The sequence below is a fragment of the Abramis brama genome, assembly GCF_963993115.1.
Source record: "Abramis brama genome assembly, chromosome: 1".
NCBI lineage: Eukaryota > Metazoa > Chordata > Actinopteri > Cypriniformes > Leuciscidae > Abramis > Abramis brama.
Genome location: NC_139963.1, coordinates 26673843 through 26694061, shown reverse-complemented (window position 1 = coordinate 26694061; position 20219 = coordinate 26673843). Strand labels below are relative to the sequence as shown.

The window sequence follows — 20219 nt, the reverse complement described above, 5'->3', positions numbered from 1 at the left end:
ATTTTTATTGTTCACATTTTCACTTCCATGGCTCTCTGCCATTCAGGTTCCTCTTTTTACATTCATATAATTATTTTTGGCAGACATCCATCTATCTAGATGTCTGTCTGCCTGTCTGCTTTTCTACTATCTAGCCATCTATCAATCCAACCAACTATCCATTTATCTATCGGTCTATCTAGCCTTCTATCTATTATTTGACCTATCTAGGTCAGATAGAACGTCAGATATACGTTTCTGCCTGTTTGTCCCTCTACCTTTCTTCCTGCCTATCAATGTATCTAGCCATCTATCAATCCATCCTGTCTGTCAATCATCTCAGCAGAACTTATTATCTCACACATTCATCTATCACAGCACACACAAACTTAGACACATTACAAACAATCCTCCTCCACACAGTCTGCATTACTGCCTTTGACTTGTTTGCCTTTTCAGTATGAATAGATGTTTCTGCTTGTGTGTAACACCCCACTCCTCCATAAGTAAGGAGAGGCCTTTGTGGGATTAACCAACCCTGTTCTCCCTGTTTCAGGACTTTCCCTGGCGCCCAGCCTCACCCCTGCACCGCAACCCACCATCTCCCTCCTGTCTAACAATGATGCCGAAACGCTGAGCGTGGACTCCTTGACCCTGCTGCCCCCCGCCGACCCTCCTCGCCTGCGCTCCTTCAGCACCCAGTCCTCCGTCCAGGATGCGGATGAGATGATTTCCGCCGGCCAAACAGAGGATGACCGCATGGTAGAGGTAGACGCACAGTCTCAAGACGACAGGAAGGATATTCCAGTCATACTAGAGGAAGATGAGGCATCTCCTGAGTCTGGGCATTTGCTTAGTGAAGAAACTGAGGATTTGACGAAGGTTCAGAGGGAGGTACCTATGACTCAGCCTGAGACAGACCAAGAGGACAACCCAGACCTGGAGGAGGAGACCGCGATAGACTGATATGATGTCTAGTGATACTAAAACTAAAATGTACTGAAGAAATTAGGGCCAGGTTACTAAAGCAAGAAATGCATGTTCTATTGATTACTCAATGTGAGCAATGACCAATTCTGGATTGCAGATGCTTTCAGCTTTAGTGATTCGGGCCCTCAATTGTATCTGTGTAGTTGCCGACTGTTTCAACACAGCGGTTAACAATAATTCTCTTCACATCAAGACCATGATGCATTTCAGAGGAAAACGGCACTTTCAGAACAATGACATTATTGTTGATCACGAGTGCTACTTAAAGCACAGTCTTTTTTCTGTTGTGCATTATTCTTTCTGCTCTGGTGCTGAGGTGTTCCAGCTGTTTCTCTGCATGTGTGACTGTTTTGTGATTGTGTGCAACTGTTCGAGTGTGTGTGTGTGTGTGTATGGTTTTATGATGCTGAGCAGACGGAGAGAAGGGCGTGTTCGTATAAATGTATATCTGAGTGGGTTGGTGGGGATTGCCCGCTTGATTTTACCAGTCTTAACACTGAGGAATGTACAAAGACTTCTGGGTCTATCCAGCGGTGCTCTTTTCTGAAGGTACATTTCATTTGGGTTGAACATTCATTTGCACTTCAATGGTGTTTTGTTTTTTTTTTTTTTTTTTTTTTACGCCCTTTTGTGTCATTCTTTGGAGATCGTAAGGAACAGTATGTGCTTAAAATGACCTGTTTAAATTCAGTGCATTTAAGATCATTTAACTCGTGAACTCTTGCTCAGTTTTGGCTCAGTGCTCCACCAAGTCTATTTGTATAAAAAATGCTGACTCACTTTTGTCAGTCACGTTCTAAAGTGAGTTTTTTTTCCATCAGGTGAACAAACCTGATGTAATCGAGTTTCATTCCTGAGCGTTTATGCCACTGCCGTACCTTCATGCGTCTGCTTTCTTTCTGGAAGATTCTGCAATCTCCCGACACAGGATAAATATGCCCGTTTCCGTTCGTACAGTTACGTCGTTAAGTATTTCGAGGTGTTCTCTTCCTTTGTTTTTAAGGCTGAGACGAGTTTTCCTTTTTTTTTCTTTTTTTTTTAGGGGTGTTTTAATGTTCTTTAACACTTCATATTCTAGAGGTCATCAAGAGCTTGTGCTGGACACACTTAATCAAAGCTGGGTATGATATATTTGTGGTTTCGTTTTACTTTGGTGTGTAATAACAGTAATTCAAGACTCATTTATTTCACTTACAGATTAAAGTAGTTGGACTACGGTCACTAATAGACTGAAATGGAAAATTAATTTTTGGTTTATAGACAGCAGCACATAGAAGGGATCCTCACGCTCTTGCGGTGGGGCACAGATGCAAATGTGTGGTAACCGTGACTGGGCGCTTTTCTCTCTAAAGAAATGCACTCAAGCTTTATCAACAGAGTTTGTAAAATATGACCTTTTAAAGCAATACAATTCTGCATATATCAGTATTTTGAGGTTAAATTCATTGTCGAAAAGGAGATGCGGAGGGCATCATAGTTTGTACACAGTGTAAAGATTTGTTTTGATCTAATGTTATAACTAATTACCAAGTCATGCAATAAATTATTCTGATGTACATTTCCGTAGTCTTACTATTTGTTTTTATATTTCAATTAAGTTTTATGAATAAGCTGAATTTTATTAAACATTAATCTGCCATTAAATCTGTCCCCCCCACACTGTTTATCTTTGGTAGTTAATCTGTCAAAATACATGTGTAAATTTCCTGTTCTGGTGAAATATCAACAAGTCTAAGTGAAGTTCCCGATAGTCATAATTTCCTAGAATACGTTGGTTTCTCTGTGCTTGGGTCTCTTCATGATAGAGGGGAACTGGAATCCAGTTCTTCTTGTGATATGGTTTATTTAAAATAAAGATTATGCATGTATATAAATACCATTTTTGGAACCAAGCATGCGTATTTTATTACTGTGATGACATTACGTGAAATCCACATTCCTGTGGGAGGGGAAATTGCTAATATGGAAATAAACTGTGAGGTTATTTTCTTTCTTACTGTGTAAAGTGGGCTGCTTATTAAGATGTTATTTTTCTTAGTCCTTTTTCCATGCAATCGTAAGAAACACTCCCAGAATATGGGAGTTTTTTTCATTGTTTTGTCCGGAAACCAGTGATGGATCTGTGCAATACTGAGAAAACTGCATCTAAGTTTATTCTTTCCCCAGAGACTTTGCATTAAGTTGACCCCTACACTCACTTCCTACATTTAAAGTTTTTTTAAGCAGAGATGTTTACAATTAGTGAACAAACTACGTAATTCAAGGGTCCCACTTCTTCTTATCAGCAGATCCTCTTCAACTGAAAATGAATGTCATGCAGTAATATGCTGTGAAACGCTTTCAGTTCACCTTCGCTAAGCGTTTCTGTGAAAAAATAGGCTGCGATGGTCATCACGAATATGTTGGTTTTCCATAAAAGCATCCGTTGAATGAATAAACGTGGCCTTTGTCTTCAGTGCGGTTCCTCTGGTCTGAGAAACAGGTTGATATGAAACTTATTAAGAGCAACTATAAATGGATGTGCGCAGGCTGAAGTCTCATGAGAGTCTTATTGGAGGGTTCCCTAGAGGTCTCGTTCCAGGAGCTTGTGCTGATAGTGTCTCATGCCTTCTGCTGAAAGCAGCCTCACAGGGGTGATATTTCTAAAGAACACACGCTCACTAACTTGTGGTTTGCATTACACGGCATGTGCCTGAGAGGAGCCATATGACTTGCCACAATACAGCAGCCTGTATTTCACTGTAAATAGATGAGATGGCAAGATTGTTGCGGGTGCTACATTGCAAAGCCATTATAATTACTGATGTTTAGAGTTGTGTACTTGCACATTTTATTTTTCACCTACTAGATTTAAATGTGAAAGGGAATTTTGGGGGCCCCAAAAATCAGTTTGAAAACTAGTCGCAAACCCCTCTTAATGTGATTCCGCATCATTTACTCTCCCTAATGTTGTTCCAAACCTGTATGAGTTTCTGCTGAACACAAAAGAAGATATTTTAAAGAATACGGGTAACCAAACAGTTGATGTACCACATTGACTTCCATAGTATGGAAAAGTCATTGGGACCCATCAACTGTCTGGTTACCAAAAATCTTCACTCTATCTTCTTTTGTCTCCAGCAGAAGAAAGAAACTCGTACAGGTTTGGTACAACTTGAGGGTGAGTAAATGATGACAGAATTTTCATTTTTGGGTGAACTATCCCTTTAAAGCCCTAACATCTGAGAATGCATTTTATTTTTATTTATTTTTTTATTTTTTAACACGTACTCATTCGATCATTGAAAACCCACCTGTTTGTGTATGGAAAAGGAGGTGAGGGGATTACTCAAAGGTGGTCTGTGTGTTCTGTCAGTGTGAAACAAATGTATCTTTGTGAATCAGTAAATTGGAAGTCCTGCCCACATATTCTCAGTGGAGGTCATGGGGACCTTCTACCTTGATGTGGGATGGCAAGAGATGAGTGTTGTCATAGTAACCATTATGTGGGTAGCCGTATCACTTGCCTTCCTGGAATTTAGCTTGTGGTCTCAAACATTGTCAATTTACAAAAACCACTCCCAGGGGTCTTCAGCATCATAACCATAAATAGATTTTAATAATTACAGTTTGATCTTGTGTAACGAGTTTCCATAGCAACATCTATCTATTCAGTGAGTAGGTTTTGATGTAGTGCAGATAAGCTACTTGCCTTTTCTTTTCATTTAAAAATAAATTACACCAGAGAATTGATTTATATATATATATATATATATGTGTGTGTATTGCCACAAATATTACCTCTATTTTATTTTTTAAACTTTTAAATTAAACTTTTATTTTTAAATTTAAAAACATTTTTTTTTTTTTTTTTTTTTTTTTTTTCATTAAAAGTTCCAAATTATGTGTCAGCTCAGGAAAACGCTTTGGCCTTTATCAGTTGAGGTTGTTCTCCGTTCATGAGTGCTCAAAAGCTCAAACCACAGCCGTTTCTATGTGCAGGTTAGCCACACAAGCTTGCGTGTGCGTGTCTGTGTGTGTGTACAGGTTTATATTACATTGTGGGGGAAATGTACACACAAATGTCCCCACTAGGATAGTAAAACCTGAGATCACCTGCATTGTGGTGACCAGCCAGCGGACGGTCCCCACAGGCGAAATGGATTAATGAACATCCTAAATTATGTTTGTTTTTGTTGTTTTTTGAAAATGTAAAATGCAGAAAAAAAATTTGTGTGATGGGTAGGGTTAGTGTTAGTGGAGATAATATACAGTTTGTACAGTATAAAAACCATTACGCCTATGGAGAGTCCCCGCAAAGATAGCAAAACTGTGTGTGTGTTTGTGTGTCTTTCAGTCTCTGCAAAATGAGGGGAGCATTGCGGTTCCAAAAGGAAATACACCACTCAGGAGCCACGTGTGTGTGTGTGCGTGTGTGTGTGTGTCTGTGTGTGTGTGTGTGGCCAGATGCAGTGGAGATTAGGGGCACTTCAGGGAAACACAACTGTCTCTTTTCCTGGAAGTGTCTGTGCTCTTTCATGTGTATTAATCACTACAGATGAGTGAAGAAAGACAGACTGATTAACTCTGTATGGCATCACCAAAGTCAACCTCGGCAAACCTAAACCTTATCAAGCAAGGCTTCTGCATTCGGTTTTCTTTATAAGTAGGTAGATTCCTATTTGTGTCATTCGCCTGTGATATAAATGCACTAAGTTAATTGGTAATCTGTGTGTCGAGATTGAAGAAGGGAAATCCCTCGATAAAGTAGCCAATCGGGCACATCGAATGATTTCCCCCTGACTTCCACAATATGATATCATGATTTCATTAGAATCAGTTAAGTTTTGTCTTCAAAGATAAGCTTCCTTGTAATAAATCTGCTTCCATCGTACTTACGACCTTTGACCTGTTATCATCCGCTGTCTTTGCCAATGATTGATTTGACTCACAACTATGTTTAGTCTGAAAACAGCCCACTTCCATTGTTCTATTAAGCAAAATCACTCAGAAAGAGGTCTGACACAAAAACACAATCCGAGTGTTACAACCTCTTGCCATGTCTTATCTGATGACTGTGCAGTACAGATCACTTCCTTCAGCCTCGAGTGGAATTCCAAGCAGTGATCTCTAAAGTTTACGTGAACCCCTGATGCCGAGTATTGTTTTGTTCTTAGTCATTTTTCTGTGTAAGCCTGTCAGATGTGTTGCAAAGTTTTATTGATACCGTGTACTAGCGTCTCTGGAGATCACAGGCTCCTCCCCATCACACTCCATCAGTCCTCACAACCCACTTCATTTCTTGTAAATGTCTGTCTGAGCCATAAGCAGTTTACGGTCACCACAGCTCCGCCTCTCAACCACGCTACTACCTAGATTAATCAGCCTGGTTCAGCACAGAGTGTCTGGCCTAAACTTCCTATAAGTCCTCATCTTCATGTCATTTCAGGAATCCAGGTACACTAAGCCTGTAATCTAGTAAAATATACAATTTCTTAAACATGGCATGCCTTATTCTAAGAAAAAGGCGGGTTTCGTGGATTAAGCCAAGATATGAACTTGTTAGGCAAGGGTGAGGCTCGACTTGTACGTGGGAGACTTAAAGTTCTCACCTACGTAGTTTAATACTAAAAAAGTAAATGTATATTAAAAGTAAATGTTAATTTATGTCTTTTCACTAAGCCTTCCATTGAAATGTAATAGTTTAAAACAGTTTAGTTTGATGTCTAAAGTAGATATGCTTTTCTGTGAATGTTGATCATTTTTTGTAATGTGTGTGTGTATGTGTGTGTGTATATATATATATATATATATATATATATAAACCTGTATTCAAGCATTTCCATTCAGGCCTCAGACTGTATGAATCCCCCAACAAATAAAGTAAACATTGAGATGTTTTAAATTGTTTACAAATATATTTATTCTTTTTATAAAAATTATCTTGAAATATTTCTTTCTGCATAGCAGAAACGTAATAAAAGGAAAACAATATTCCTGTATAGTGTAAACATTCACAGACAATGTAAACTTTCATTGTGCGGTGTTCTAGACTGATATTCCAAAATCTGCTACAGTATGATTCCTGCGTCCTAAAACAGAGCAGGACCACGAGGAGGAGTCCATCAAGTATCTCCAGAATATTCCAGCAGCGCTTTAATGCAATGAGTCCCGTCTTCATAGCGGATGAGGGAAGGCATGGAGGAAGTCTTTGAGGATTGGGTGCACAGGAATGCGGTCGATGTCTTTTCCATCGCATGTTTCAATAATCCGTCTGCGGCACAGCTGCTGCAGGGACTGCACTGGTTCTTTCCTGTAGGGCCTGACGAGACCCTTCTTTGGGGAACTGATGTAGTGTTCCAGCAATTTGAAAAGACAGTCAAAAGATTCCTTGCTGCCGGTCAGACTGAATTTGGAATTCTTGAAGTTAATCCGGACGCTCACGGGACCGCTTTGTCCTTTGTAACTCAGTGTAAAGAACACGTCCCTCTGACGACTGTCCCGGATCAGGAAAGTTCCGACTGGCTCCTTCTTCAGCTTCAGATGTGCCTCCTCCACAGTCATGGGACCCCAGTAGAAGCCACTCTCCTCTAGCATTGAGGTGGTCTTTGCGATGGTCTTGAAGTCTCTCGCAAAGTTGAAGGGCCTGAAATGTGTCTGGAAAACAGCTGCCAGCTGGCCGGGTCTGGACTTTTGGGATTGGGAGACCTCTGGGGAGGCTTCTGTGCTCGCTTGGGGTTCTTCTGTGCCTTGATTCCCTTCCACTGTACTGTGTGCCACCATCCTACAGGAAAGACCAACTGGTGTGGTCTTCCATACCGTACCACAGGAAGGTCATCTAGATGAGACTCATCTGTCTGTTGAAGAGCAAGTGAAGAACACAGTTAATCAGAGGCCAATCACATGTTGTAGTGAACATCACACCGGCTTACAATAGACTTGAGTGTTTCATGGCAACATACATTGCTGGATTTATCTGTTAAATTACAAATCCTTTTCACTTCATTATCAAGGCATTTAACAGTTATGTTAAGTAAGTTTATTTGATTATTTCTATATTTAATATCCGTTTATTTTAAGTGTTTTATATGTTACCATTGCTACATTATACAAGACACTTATTTTATATAAAGTTTACTTCGTTGTGACGTACAACAAACAATTATATTCATGTAATATACATTTATTTTAAGTGTTTTATATTTTAGCATTGCTACATTATACAATACACTTATTGTATTATAAAGTTTACTTCATTGGTCTTATTATAAGCGTTACATTATGGCATACAACAAGCAATTATTTCATTTTTAATCGCGCGATTTAAATTAAAAACAGACCGTTAAAACTTTCTAAACAGTAAAGTTAGTTCCGCGTAAATCTTACCGTTTTAACAAATATGAACTCCAGGAGTAGTCAATACAACTTTGCCTTTGACAAACTCTTGTCTCCGCTTCCAAAATGAGGTTTTTTTTAACTCCCATTGATTGATTTATTCCACCGTTATATCTCGATAGAGATTTCCTCAACTGCGCACGACAGAAACTCTTTATATGTCAGAATGAAGGGACATGCGTTTTGAAACTGTACATATAGCGCGAGAAGCTCCGCCCATTTCCAGGAATCCTTTCTTCACTCTCAGGTTTTTTCTGTGAAATCAATTCAGGATTTAGCCCCTCCTACCGAGTGATATGATAGTATTCTTTCACTTCTCCTTTAAATCTTTATGCATTTCCAAAAAAAAGTTCCATTTATACCAAACTTTCAAAGGACAAGAAAACGACATCTTATCTGAATTAAGAACTTATGATCAACCTTCAAGTGAAGGGTCACATGAATATCTTTATGTCATGTGTGTTCTAGGCTGAGGTCTATTATACTGCCTGATTCACCCTGACTGGGTCACTTAACTAGCTATATTATTAATCCTTTCTCTATAAAACTATAATTGCAGGCTATTAGTTTTTTTTTTTTTTTTTTTTTTTACATATTCTTTTTCTTTATGATAACAAATAAAAAATGGCATAAGTTTTACTATTACTATTTCAATGAACAGGTGTGCAACTAACATAAAAAAATTGCTTTTTTTAAAGCATTTTTTTTTTTATCACATAGGCCTATCAGTTCATGCATCTAGGGTTTGAACATGTTTATTGTCATACTGTCCATAGCACCAAAAAAAAAAAAAGAAAAAAAAAAAAGGATTATGTGGATTATGCATGTCTGCATTTGTGCTGGTAATGTGACACGGTGTCAGTTTAGATCCACAGTGGGTTCTGTAAAGCATAAGCCATAAATGAAACTCACTTTCAGCCCGTAAATCCACAGCTGCGGACCAGGCCAACATTTTTCCATAAGTTTCATTTCTTACAAATAGAGATGTTGCATGACATAAGTATAGACACTCTGATATGGTAAACACTGCACAACAGTATTGCATTTGCCTCCAGATTATGTTTAATAGTGGGGGGTGGGGGCTAATAAGGTTTCATTTGTTAATATTAACATGAACTAACCATGAGCAACACATGTGTTACTGTACTTGTTAACGTTATATAAAAATACTGCTGTTCATTGTTTGTTCATGTTACTTGACAGTAGGCTACATTAACTAATGTTAACAAATAGCCTACAACTTTTGATCATGTATTGTTGAAATGAACAGTAACAAAGATTAATAAATGCTCTAGAAGTGCAGTTCATTATTAGTTCATGATGACTAATGAAACCTTATTGTAAGGTGTTACCATTCATCAATTATCTGCATGTGCTTTCAGTCGTGGCCCAGTAAAAGAGACTTACGTGTGACTTGAGGGTCCATTTAACAAGAAGAATGACATCAGCTTACATCAAAACACGAACTAAATACTAAGTAATTTACTAAAATGAACTGTCCCGTCTGTGATTCGTTTGAATGATATCATTGTGAAACTGAAATTCCAGTCATGCAAATTCGAGGGTGTATTTTCTTTACAATGACTTGTTTGCTTTGGAGTAGAATTACTGGTTGTACTTTCGTTTTACTTGTATTTCTCAGAAAGACACATATTTACAGTAGGAGGACCACTAGCGGAGAGTAACGAACTTGCACTTCCAGATCCAAGGAAGAGGAAAAAAAAAGAAAAAAAAAAAAAAAGAAACACAGCATGTGAGCTTTTCCCTGAAACAAATCTCTTTATCAGATGGAGGAACTGCTTCAACGTGTTAGGCACAATTGTATTAAATGACATTTTGGTAAAATGGCATCATCATCATCTGTCTAAGTTTATGCCATCTCCAGATTTCTCTTCAGATATTTACAGTAGCCTATAGTGATAGGCCTATATTTTTATTCATAACGCACAAATGCATAACCCCAAGTACAAACTGTCTGGGGACTGCGTTGAGGATGCAGTCCACCAGAAATCAATTGCATATTTAATTTGCGCATATCCGTTTAATTCACAAAGCCATGCCCTTATTGTATTGCAGATTAATAATATCCGACTAAATCACTTCTATATTACAGATAAAACTCACAGTAGCTACAGGAGAAATCTGCCAAATGCTTGCAGCATACAATCCGTTTACATAATTACATACGTGAAAATGATACCTTACCTAGTTCATTTATGGTTGAAAAGCCGTGTTTGCTATTCAAATATTTGTCTGTTTCATCTTGCTGCATATTCCAGCGCTTTACGGGAAAATGAAAGTGAAAGCCTACTGCTTTCCCACATAACCTGTAGACGGCGCTGTTTCGCCTAAACTAATCACAGGAGTCGCCTAGCTTTTAAATAGGTAGGCTTGTAGTAGGCTACTATCATCATCTCTAAAACATAGAGATGTTACGAAGTTGTAAAGATTATCTGAACCTCACTTTCACATCTTTATCTCGTAGGCTACTCAAGAATTGTAGAGGCTTATCTGTCATACTGTCTCGAAAAGAAAAAGCAGTGCTGTCGTAATTCAGACATCAGATAACGAAAATAAACTGGTCACTTTCATTTGGAACTTTTCTTAAGTCACGTGATCAAAACCTGTACCTCGTGTGTTTTCCTTGAAACGTAGCCAATGTTTAGAAACGCTTCTTCCCTTACGTTTTTGTATGAAACCATTTGTTATCATGAGCTCATTTCAATAATATCTTCTGCAGCAATCTACTTTTGCACTACTGCATTCAGACTAAAGTTTAGGTTTGATTTTCCTCTGACGAAAAACGTTGGACCTACAATTACAATGGGACTTATAAAATTAGGAGTAGTAACATATTTAAGCACGTTAAACAAAAAGGTCAGCTATTTAAAAAGCTTCAGCTAGTGCTTAAAAGCTAATAATCTGTCAAAATAATAATAATAATAATAATATTAATAATAAACTTGTTCCGTGTAATGTGGATGCGAGGCTTGGAGGCATGGAAAATTCATGAAAAATTCCTTGCGATAAAATGAGAAATTCCCTTGATAAAATTCATCACGTGACTGGCGCCATGCATGCCACACAGGTCTTTACATGAAAACGTATCTTTACTGTAATTGCTGTGCACTAACAATGCGTGTGAATGGGGCACAGGTGTACTGTTACATAATCAGGAGCCAGACAGGTTGCATATCCGATTGTCCACTGTGTGGCTCCTGATTATGTAACAGTACAGCTGTGTCCTGTAGAAGTCAATGGCAACCGAAAATGTTTGGTTACCAACATTTTTCTGTAGTAGGCTATGTCTTATTTTATGTCTGTAGAAGAAAGAAATGCATACCGGTTTAGAACAACACGAGGGTGTGTAAAATATTACTTTTGGAATGTCCCTTTAATAAGCTGATTTACTCATGTTATTTGTTTTGACAGTACTGAACTTAATTTATTTAAAAACGTCTTCGGTTGAGACATAGGCATATTACAAGTATCTGACTGTATAATTAATAATGATTACTGATGTAGGCCTAATTATTAGCTAATTATTGTTGTGTCTGTGTTGAATTTCCTTTCAAAGGAAAGTGCACTTTTCCTGTTATTCCCATTTTAAAAAACCAGTTCAATTGCATTCATGCAATCATTCTTTGACATTCTGGGAAACATTTATTCCACTCTAGCGCCATCTTCTGGGAACAACACTATGCTGACCTTAATTTACACATAATTTACACATCAATTGTATCAGTTACACATGATTTCAGTTCATTTAGAAAAGTGAAATAATGTTGGAAATATGTCTAGTGACTGATGTAGATATGCCGGGCTCGGGCCAAGCACACCAAAAGTTGCTTTCTCAGTGGTCAATGATCATTAAACATTGGTGCAAATGGTAGCCTAGCCTATATACAATTAAATATTTTGTTTTTGTTTGACAACTGTCCTTAAACACTTTTGTACAGTGTACCTTATTTTTATTCATTGCTTTTGTTCATTTTTGCTTCGGTTCCCTCCTAAAATTCAAGTCTTATCATGTGTGAAGCTGTTATCAGGACAGAAAAGCTGGTTCTTTAGTGGCCCCTATATTGTCTTGAATGTTAAGATAATAACGTTTCCCATTCAGACACATTCACCGGTCGACAGTTCATGTAAGTAGACGCTTTTAGGCTTATAGGCAAGGCAAGACATGTTTATTTAGGCTATATAACTCATTTTCATACATAATGGCAATTCAAAGTGCTTAAAATAATCTTAACATAGGCTATGCATTAAAAAAAATAAAAAAAATAAAGATACAGTGTAATCAGTAGGACTCATTTAGTAAATGTACAGCTAAACAGATGTGTTTTCAGTCTAAATTTAGACTGAAATGTGTCTGGCTGGCTAGGTCTGTTTATAGGCCTATAAAACAAAGACGTAATGCAAAGGAAATATTGTGAGATGAAATCAATGAGATAAACAAAAATTTACAATGGTAATCAATATAGGTTTGGAGAAAAGGATCACACTAAATTGCTACGATTGTTATTAACGAGTATAATGTCCTTCACAGCTAAATCTTAATAACAGTTTGCTCACTCTATCGATAACAGTTGAGCTGGAAATGCATTTAGGCTACATTTAAATTTGATTAAATTTTTATTAAATTAAATTTTAAATAATTTATTAATATATCGCGGAGAACATGAGATTTACGTTGGAAACCTGTAATTGTAAAATAAAGTCAAACGTTACTTGAGCCATTAGGGTCGGAACTGAAAATATCCCTTGAGTTCACTCGGTGGAATTTTAATGACGGACTATCAACAATACGAAGTTACGAACGGTTTACTCCTATGGAATGGTTTTCAGTTAAACGAGAGTCTGAACTGGACTATTATCTCTCTGGTACTATTTTCCTATGATTTTGCTTGACCAATTTTTTTATTATTATTATTTGAGAGTATGCCAGTGTTATTTAACGCACATAGTAGAGTTAACTTGCTCGTTGTCGGTAATACGATAAAATCAACTTCTCAGAAGTCCTCGACCTTCAAAATCCACAAGGTAGTTTTTGACTACTTTACTACTAATTACAGCAACATGTCCCCGCATTTGGTCATGGTAATATTGCAAATTAAATCGATATCATTTTTGCCCGGAGCGTGTGGTTTCCATAGAAACGACCCGAGTGTTCAATGCATTTGAAGGGCACGAGTACAAAACTGTCCTCGCTCGATCTGTGGATGCTGTTAAGCGAACTACACGTTCATTTTTGACATGATAACTCAAAATTATGCATTATAAGTACTATATATGCATATTATCAATTGTACGTATTATAGGCTTGCTTCCAGCCTTTTAATTGTGCCTTTTTGCCCAAACAGGACTGTATCTTTCTCTGTTGCTGGACTTTATAGCACACAACCATGGTGCTGAAGATCTTCTTTCCCCAGTGCTGCAATACTGCTGACAGTGGCCTGCTGTTTGGCCACTGGATCCCAGGTCACAATTCTGCTGTGGTTCTGGCCGTCGTTCATTACCCGTTCATACCAGGTCAGGTGAAGAAGTACTTGAGTCAGATGCAGAGCCAGTCTCAAGTGAATCTCACCGTCCTGGGTTCCTGGAGTATGCCCAAAGAAGGTAAAGAAGGAATGGACAGCTTTCTAAAAGACCTGAGTACCATCTTTCCACAGAAATGTTGGCTGCAGTTGAGCCGTGAAATTGGCAAAACAGGCTTTACCTGCCAGGTGGTCCAGAACGATGGGAAACTTCTACAGGACGGGGAGGAGAAGAATGATGATGACAGCAGCGAGGAAGATAAGATCATCTTCGTTCATTACGACCAGAGGAAGGTTATGCTGTCCCAGCTTCACCCGGTACAGGAGGTCAGCCAGAAGTCTGACATTGAGCCTTCAGAGCTGCGCTTGGTCTTCCAGACAGTGGCTCAAAGTCAGCCTCTCTTTTTCCTGGACAAATATGACGACGGGCCTCTCAAACTCACCCACTGGCAGTCTGAAGGCAGAGAGGCTAGTATTATTGCAGAGCTTCTAAAACAAGCATCTGTTCCGGTCTGCATCTTCCTAACGTGGTTGCTGTCTCTGTGGCACTGGTTTTGCAGCTTCAGGTGAGTTAATGTGTTTCAGCTTGAACCTGTTATCAATACTGAAGAGTGATGGAGAAAATTCAAATTCAAATCTTTTGGTATTTTACAGGATTTTACATAGCCGGCCGGTGCTGTTCATCTCGAGCAAGCTGTCCACCTGTGTTCAGTCAGGGTACAGGGCAGTTCATTTCAAGACTGTTTTCTCCCCCAAAAAAGCTGCTACACACATGGATTTTATGAGGTATAGTACTTAGGTCAATGACATATAAGAGCATCATTGATAGCGAAAAAGAAAAATCTTTTAAAACCCAAAAATGAAAATTTCATTTAATTCATTTACTCACCCTCATGTCGTTCCATGTCGTTCGATGAAATCTGAGTAATTTCTGTCTCTCCGTTGCCAGCTACGCAACTAAAGATCGTAAAACTAATCCATGTGAATTGAGCAGTTTATTCCAAACTTTCTGAAGAGACACAATTGTTTTATATGATGAACATATTGAATTTAGGTTTTTATTCACATATAAACAAACATTCATCAACTCACACATTAATTGTGGTAAATCGAAGCTCAAGCATGTTCGCTTGACGTGCGAGAACCAACGAGGTTCATTCTCATGTGTTAAAGCAGGTACGATTGAGATTCTGCCAGAACCAATGAGATTCATTCTCGTGTTACGCAGCACGTTTGAGCTTCCTCAAAATTGAGATTTTGTTTATGTTCTCTGATATGTAAATAAAAACCAAAATTAGATCTGTTCATCATATAAAGCGATCGAGTCTCTTCAGAAAATTTGGAATAAACCTCTTGATTCATATGAATCAGTTTTACGATCTCTTGGTAGTTGGTAGTTGAGTAGCTGTCAATGGAGGAACAGAAATCACTCAGGTTTTATTAAAAATATCTTAATTTGTGTTTCGAAGATGAACAAAAATCTTAGGGGTTTGGAAAGACATGAGCGTGAGTTTTTTTTTTCATTTTTTTTTTCATTTTTAAAACACATGTGCCTTTTGTACAATGTATCATGTTATGGCATTATTGTTATATTATATTATTAATCTCATACCCTTCTTTTTTCACTCGTCTGCAGAAAAGCAAACATTTTTGTGTCCTTTCTTGTGGACATAGCCCTTGGTTTGCTGCTTGTCTCGTGGCTTTATAGGGAGAATCGTATCAGCAAATTAGCGGATACTCTGGTACCTGTGGCAGATGTAAGTATGGCACATAACATTACTTTTGTGGATCTAAATAAAAAATTTTTTAAATGTTTTTAATGAAAATAGAGTAAAAACAATAATATTGTGAAATATTACTAAAATTTAAAATAACTGTTCTCTATTTCACTATATTTTAAAATGTAATTTATTCCTGTGATGGCGACGCTGAATTTTCAGAATCATTGCTCCAGTCTTCAGTGTCACATGATCATTCAGAAATCATTCTAATATGCTGATTTGCTACTCAAGAAACTTTCATTATTATTGAAAACAGTTGTGCTGCCTAATATTTGTGGATTCTCTGATGAATAGAAAAAGTTCAGAAAAAACAGCATTTATTTGAAATAGAAATCTTTTGTAACATTATAAATACTTTTACTGTCACTTCTGATTAATTGAACACATCCTTGCTGAATAAAAGTATTCATTTCTTTTAAAAATCGTATCTCGCAGCGCGTGGCTAAAGAGCTCCAGGAGCTGTTAGAGTGGCTGATGGGAGCTCCTGCTGGACTGAAGATGAACAGAGCTCTCGACCAAGTGCTGGGGAGATTCTTTCTCTATCACATCCATCTGTGGATCAGTAAGTACATCCTCAGTTGAGGCGCTCTCATGGCGTTTTAAACTTATTACAGAAGCTCATGTATGTCTTGTGATTGTGTCGGCAGGTTACATCCACCTCATGTCTCCTTTCATTGAGAGGATCCTGTGGTATGTTGGACTCTCAGCCTGCTTGGGATTGACCTTTGCTCTTTCCATACTGTCCGACATTGTGGCCCTCCTGACTTTTCACATCTACTGTTTTTATGTGTATGGGGCAAGGTGAGGTTCAATTCTGTAGTTCTGCATGTAGTTTTCTAACTGTCATGTTCATGCACTTCCAGTGTTTTCCAGTAGAGGGCAGTCTCAATCTTTCAACCTTTATAATTACATTGGGCCCCTTAAAGGGACCGCTGAGGTCACCATTACCTACATTGTTGGAATAAAAGTGACTTTTATGTTCCACACGTGAAAGAAAGTTATACAGGTCTTGGGGGGTCAATTTTTGAGTGTACTGTCTCTTTGAGGTTATATTTCAAATCTGTCTGGTCAGTTACTTGCCATCTTTATTTACAGTCTTGAGGATTTTATGTACATATTACACAACATTCTAGGACTTTTAATCTTTTCTGAGAATTGCAGTGTCTTTGTTGTGAACTGTACTTTTTTTTTTCTCTCTGGTCAGGCTGTACTGTCTGAAGATCTATGGTCTTTCCTCCCTGTGGCGGCTCTTTAGGGGGAAGAAATGGAATGTACTGAGGCAGAGGGTCGACTCGTGCTCATACGACCTGGACCAGGTGCGTCTCCTCTTGCACACTTTTTATATCCCTCATTCATGTACTAGCTATTCAACACAACCTTACAGAACATGACTGACTCTGCTCTCTTTCCTTTGCAGTTGTTCATTGGCACTTTGCTCTTTACAATTCTGCTGTTCCTGCTTCCCACTGCTGCCCTGTATTACCTGGTCTTTACCCTGGTGAGTCACTCTGACATGAGTTTCAACTTCATCCTTATTCCAGTCCCGTTGGAGCATATGATCCAGTTCTCTGCTAATTTCACACTTGTGAAGTCTTAAGCTCTTGATCATGTTTTGTGCCTGTACATTACCGTTCAAAAGTTTGGGGTCGGTAAGATTTTTTTTGTGTGTGTCTCTTTTTTTATTTAAAGAAGTCTCTTATGCTCACCATGGCTGCATTTATTTGATCAAAATAACTGTTTATTATTTTAATATATTTTAAAATGTAATTTATTCCTCTGATCAGGATCAGTACTCCAGTCCTCAGTGTCACATGATCCTTCAGAAATCATTCTAATATGCTGATATGCTGCGCAATAAACATTTCTTATCATTATCAATGTTGAAAACAGTTGTGCTACTTAATTTTTCTGTGGAAAATTCATGATTTTTTTGGTGACTAGTTCAAAAGAACAGCATTTGATTGAAATATAATTTTTGCAATAATGTAAGTCTTTTTTCCTGTAATTTAATCTTTCCTTTTTGAATAAAAGTATTAATTTCTTTTTTTAAAAAAACCTTCTGATCTCACACTTTTGAACTGTAGTGCATGTAACAGGTTGTTACTGGTTTTGTACATTGTTCTATTAGAAGTCTACTGAATGTATTGGTTCATGGCTGTGCCGTAGCGCTTGATACTCTACTAATGCATAAAGCAAATAGCAGAGAAATGTGGGGTTGAAATTCAACTTTAGATGTAAAATGTTTCTAATATAAGTAATAAATCTAGAAATCTCATAGACATGAGTTGTTATGATGTGTAAGTTGTTTCCCTGTCTGTTTCTAGCTGCGGCTGGTGGTGGTGTTGTTTCAGGGAGTGATTCACCTCAGTGTCGACTTCATCAACTCCTTCCCCCTGTTTGCCATTGGCCTACGTATCTGCAGACCGTACAGACTGGCAGGTGAGCCATGCTGTATAACATTGAAGAAAGAAAACTTTCATAACTTTTGACAAGCTTTTTTTTTTGTTGACGATTGATCAATTAGTAAAGGTACTTTATGAATCTCTTTGGATTCCAGAGGGGGTTAAATTCAAGGTGCTTTGTCAGGAGCCAGGAACTCCTCTTCACCTGATGATGGAGGTAGGTTGGTTATTGGTTAAACAGAATGTCATCCTGTAGTTTATTTATGCTTGGGTTTCACTTAAGGTTTGGGTTTGACCTATTGAATAGCTCTGTTTGGCTCACTGTGCAGTTTGTTGTATTATACATAATCAGTGCAAACACTGGATGTGCTTTACTTGTCTCCGAGGTTTGAAAATGAATCGTGTTATGGATGAGCAAAGATAAATGAAAAATGTATTTTTCTTTTCTCTCCATCTTCAGATCAACCCATTAAAGTTCAGCTCTGTACTGCAGTGTTACCGGACACCCACCTATAGCTGTTACCCTAAGGATTCCTGGGCCGCATTGTCCAAGAAACTGTTTGTAGGAGAACTCATTTACCCCTGGAAGCAGAAGACTACTAAGACGGACTAACTTTGGGGGATCTTGCAAGACCCCCTAGAAGTCAGCAGCTAGACACGTGCACACTGGGAGAATGGTGCTGTGTTGGTCAGACTTCACTGACTTTCAAGATAGTATTTATGAGGTTTTTAATGGAAATAATCCTACATTGTTGTTTTAAATCATAATCTTTCCTTTTCCAGACACTGACCAGAATCTTTGATTGAAACTGTGATTATTGTATTTATTCTTCTACTACTTTTGTATAACATTGAAGATGTGCCATTTTAAAAATAAATGTAATTTTAAGAACTAGTCACTATATCAAAACCATAATTTCATCAGGATCATTTGAACTGGAAGTAAAACTTTTGACTTCTCTTGGAAAGGGTGGAAAGGGAATGTAGAAGTTTGTCAAATTCATGTGTTTAAAGTTTTCTGAGTCTAATCTAGCTGATTTATGTGAACTGGCTCTCGGTGTTGAGTTTAAATATAGATTTGTGTATTAAAGTATTTGACCATGAACCGCGTGTTATGTCAGTGTTGCCAAATCAATGTTGTTTTGTAGCTATTGTTATTAATATAAATGATTTAATAAAAACATGATTTGTATAAATTCTGATGATCATGATCAAAATATACATTTCTGATGTTCATTTTTAAACCCTTAATTTACCTCAATAAAGTTTATTTAATCCTTTTACACGTTACAGTATCTTTGTGCATCTTTTTAAATCATTCTTATACGAGTCATGTTTGCACTTACTATAAACAAATGCTATTTAAAGTTTACCCATTTTCAGAAACATACTAGTGAAACTAGTGTTGGATCTTTTGTTTGGGAGTACAACCTGTGAAGAATGTGCTCAGACTAGACTTGAGAGCACAATACAACAACGAGTGCTGTGGCAACTGACTATTGAATGACACATGAAAAACAAATGAGCTGGGGATTCACCTGCATGTTTGTGTTGAGGGACTAACACCTTTGTGTGTGTATCTGACAAAGATGGGTAGTCAAAATTGAAATATCCGTTTATTACAGTTTATTTCCACAGTTCATCTCCTGTTTTACATAAGGCAAAATTTGATCTGTAGGTCTATTGTGTATAGTCACATATAAGTATGTGCCTATGTTATACAGTGTCTGGTCATATACTAATTTATTGGAAGCTGAGAAGCTCTCTATACATGAACATACAAATGAAATTGATAGAATTTTATTAAAACAGTTTTCTCAAATCTCATCCTAGGAGAACAAGCGTCATTGTGTATATGATGGGGGTGAGCGTTTATGGTTTTAATGGCTGGTATAGAATTTGATGCAGGGTCCAGATGTCCCCTTGTCTCTCTTGAGACCCTCATGTAGCTCTAATCTCAATGGGCAGGCACAAAGACTTCATATAGCAATTTGCATTTTAATCTATTCAGGGGGAGGGGGATTATCTTCGTTTGATGATTCCCTGAAAGTGCCGAGAACCTTTAGCTTGTCCCTGTCACATTAACCCTCCTGCATCTGTCACACTAGCAGCAACCTGTAATATAAGCACTGTGAACAGAAGGCGAACACCATCCA

At 37.8% G+C, this 20219-nt stretch overlaps 3 protein-coding genes across 11 annotated transcripts in view; 2 read left to right on the top strand and 1 right to left on the bottom strand.

The window, feature by feature from the left end:
- The window catches only part of clec16a (C-type lectin domain containing 16A), a 63760-nt gene extending 61235 nt beyond the window's left edge, over nucleotides 1–2525 (top strand). For 4 of the 6 annotated variants that reach the window (XM_084109892.1, XM_084109893.1, XM_084109891.1 and 1 more), the window contains one exon: nucleotides 536–2525. In XM_084109892.1, the coding sequence (XP_083966018.1) occupies nucleotides 536–945 (410 nt within the window). In that variant the 3' untranslated portion in view covers nucleotides 946–2525. The remainder of the gene's footprint in view (nucleotides 1–535) is intronic. The other 2 variants (XR_014605517.1, XR_014605518.1) reach the window with 1 other exon arrangement.
- Nucleotides 2526–6850: 4325 nt separating this feature from the next.
- Nucleotides 6851–10642, bottom strand: socs1a (suppressor of cytokine signaling 1a). 2 transcript variants are annotated; one of them, XM_084110787.1, is made up of 2 exons: nucleotides 8335–8511; nucleotides 6851–7805 (listed from the first exon to the last, which is right to left on the bottom strand). In XM_084110787.1, the coding sequence occupies exon 2, from the start codon at nucleotides 7729–7731 to the stop codon at nucleotides 7126–7128; it is 606 nt and encodes a 201-aa protein (XP_083966913.1). In that variant the 5' UTR covers nucleotides 7732–7805; nucleotides 8335–8511; the 3' UTR covers nucleotides 6851–7125. The 2 variants fall into 2 exon arrangements, with proteins under 2 accessions (XP_083966913.1, XP_083966914.1); XM_084110788.1 differs by lacking the exon at nucleotides 8335–8511 and adding an exon at nucleotides 10549–10642 and having other exon boundaries at nucleotides 6857–7805.
- Nucleotides 10643–12391: 1749 nt separating this feature from the next.
- Nucleotides 12392–19346, top strand: pigq (phosphatidylinositol glycan anchor biosynthesis, class Q). Of its 3 annotated transcripts, none has more exons than XM_084117211.1 (11): nucleotides 12392–12488; nucleotides 13707–14446; nucleotides 14535–14666; nucleotides 15517–15637; nucleotides 16097–16223; nucleotides 16309–16462; nucleotides 16866–16977; nucleotides 17079–17159; nucleotides 17986–18100; nucleotides 18219–18280; nucleotides 18524–19346. In XM_084117211.1, the coding sequence occupies exons 2-11, from the start codon at nucleotides 13749–13751 to the stop codon at nucleotides 18674–18676; spliced, it is 1755 nt and encodes a 584-aa protein (XP_083973337.1). In that variant the 5' UTR covers nucleotides 12392–12488; nucleotides 13707–13748; the 3' UTR covers nucleotides 18677–19346. The 3 variants fall into 3 exon arrangements, with proteins under 3 accessions (XP_083973337.1, XP_083973335.1, XP_083973336.1); XM_084117209.1 differs by lacking the exon at nucleotides 12392–12488 and adding an exon at nucleotides 13110–13227; XM_084117210.1 differs by lacking the exon at nucleotides 12392–12488 and adding an exon at nucleotides 13110–13386.
- Nucleotides 19347–20219: the final 873 nt, after the last annotated feature.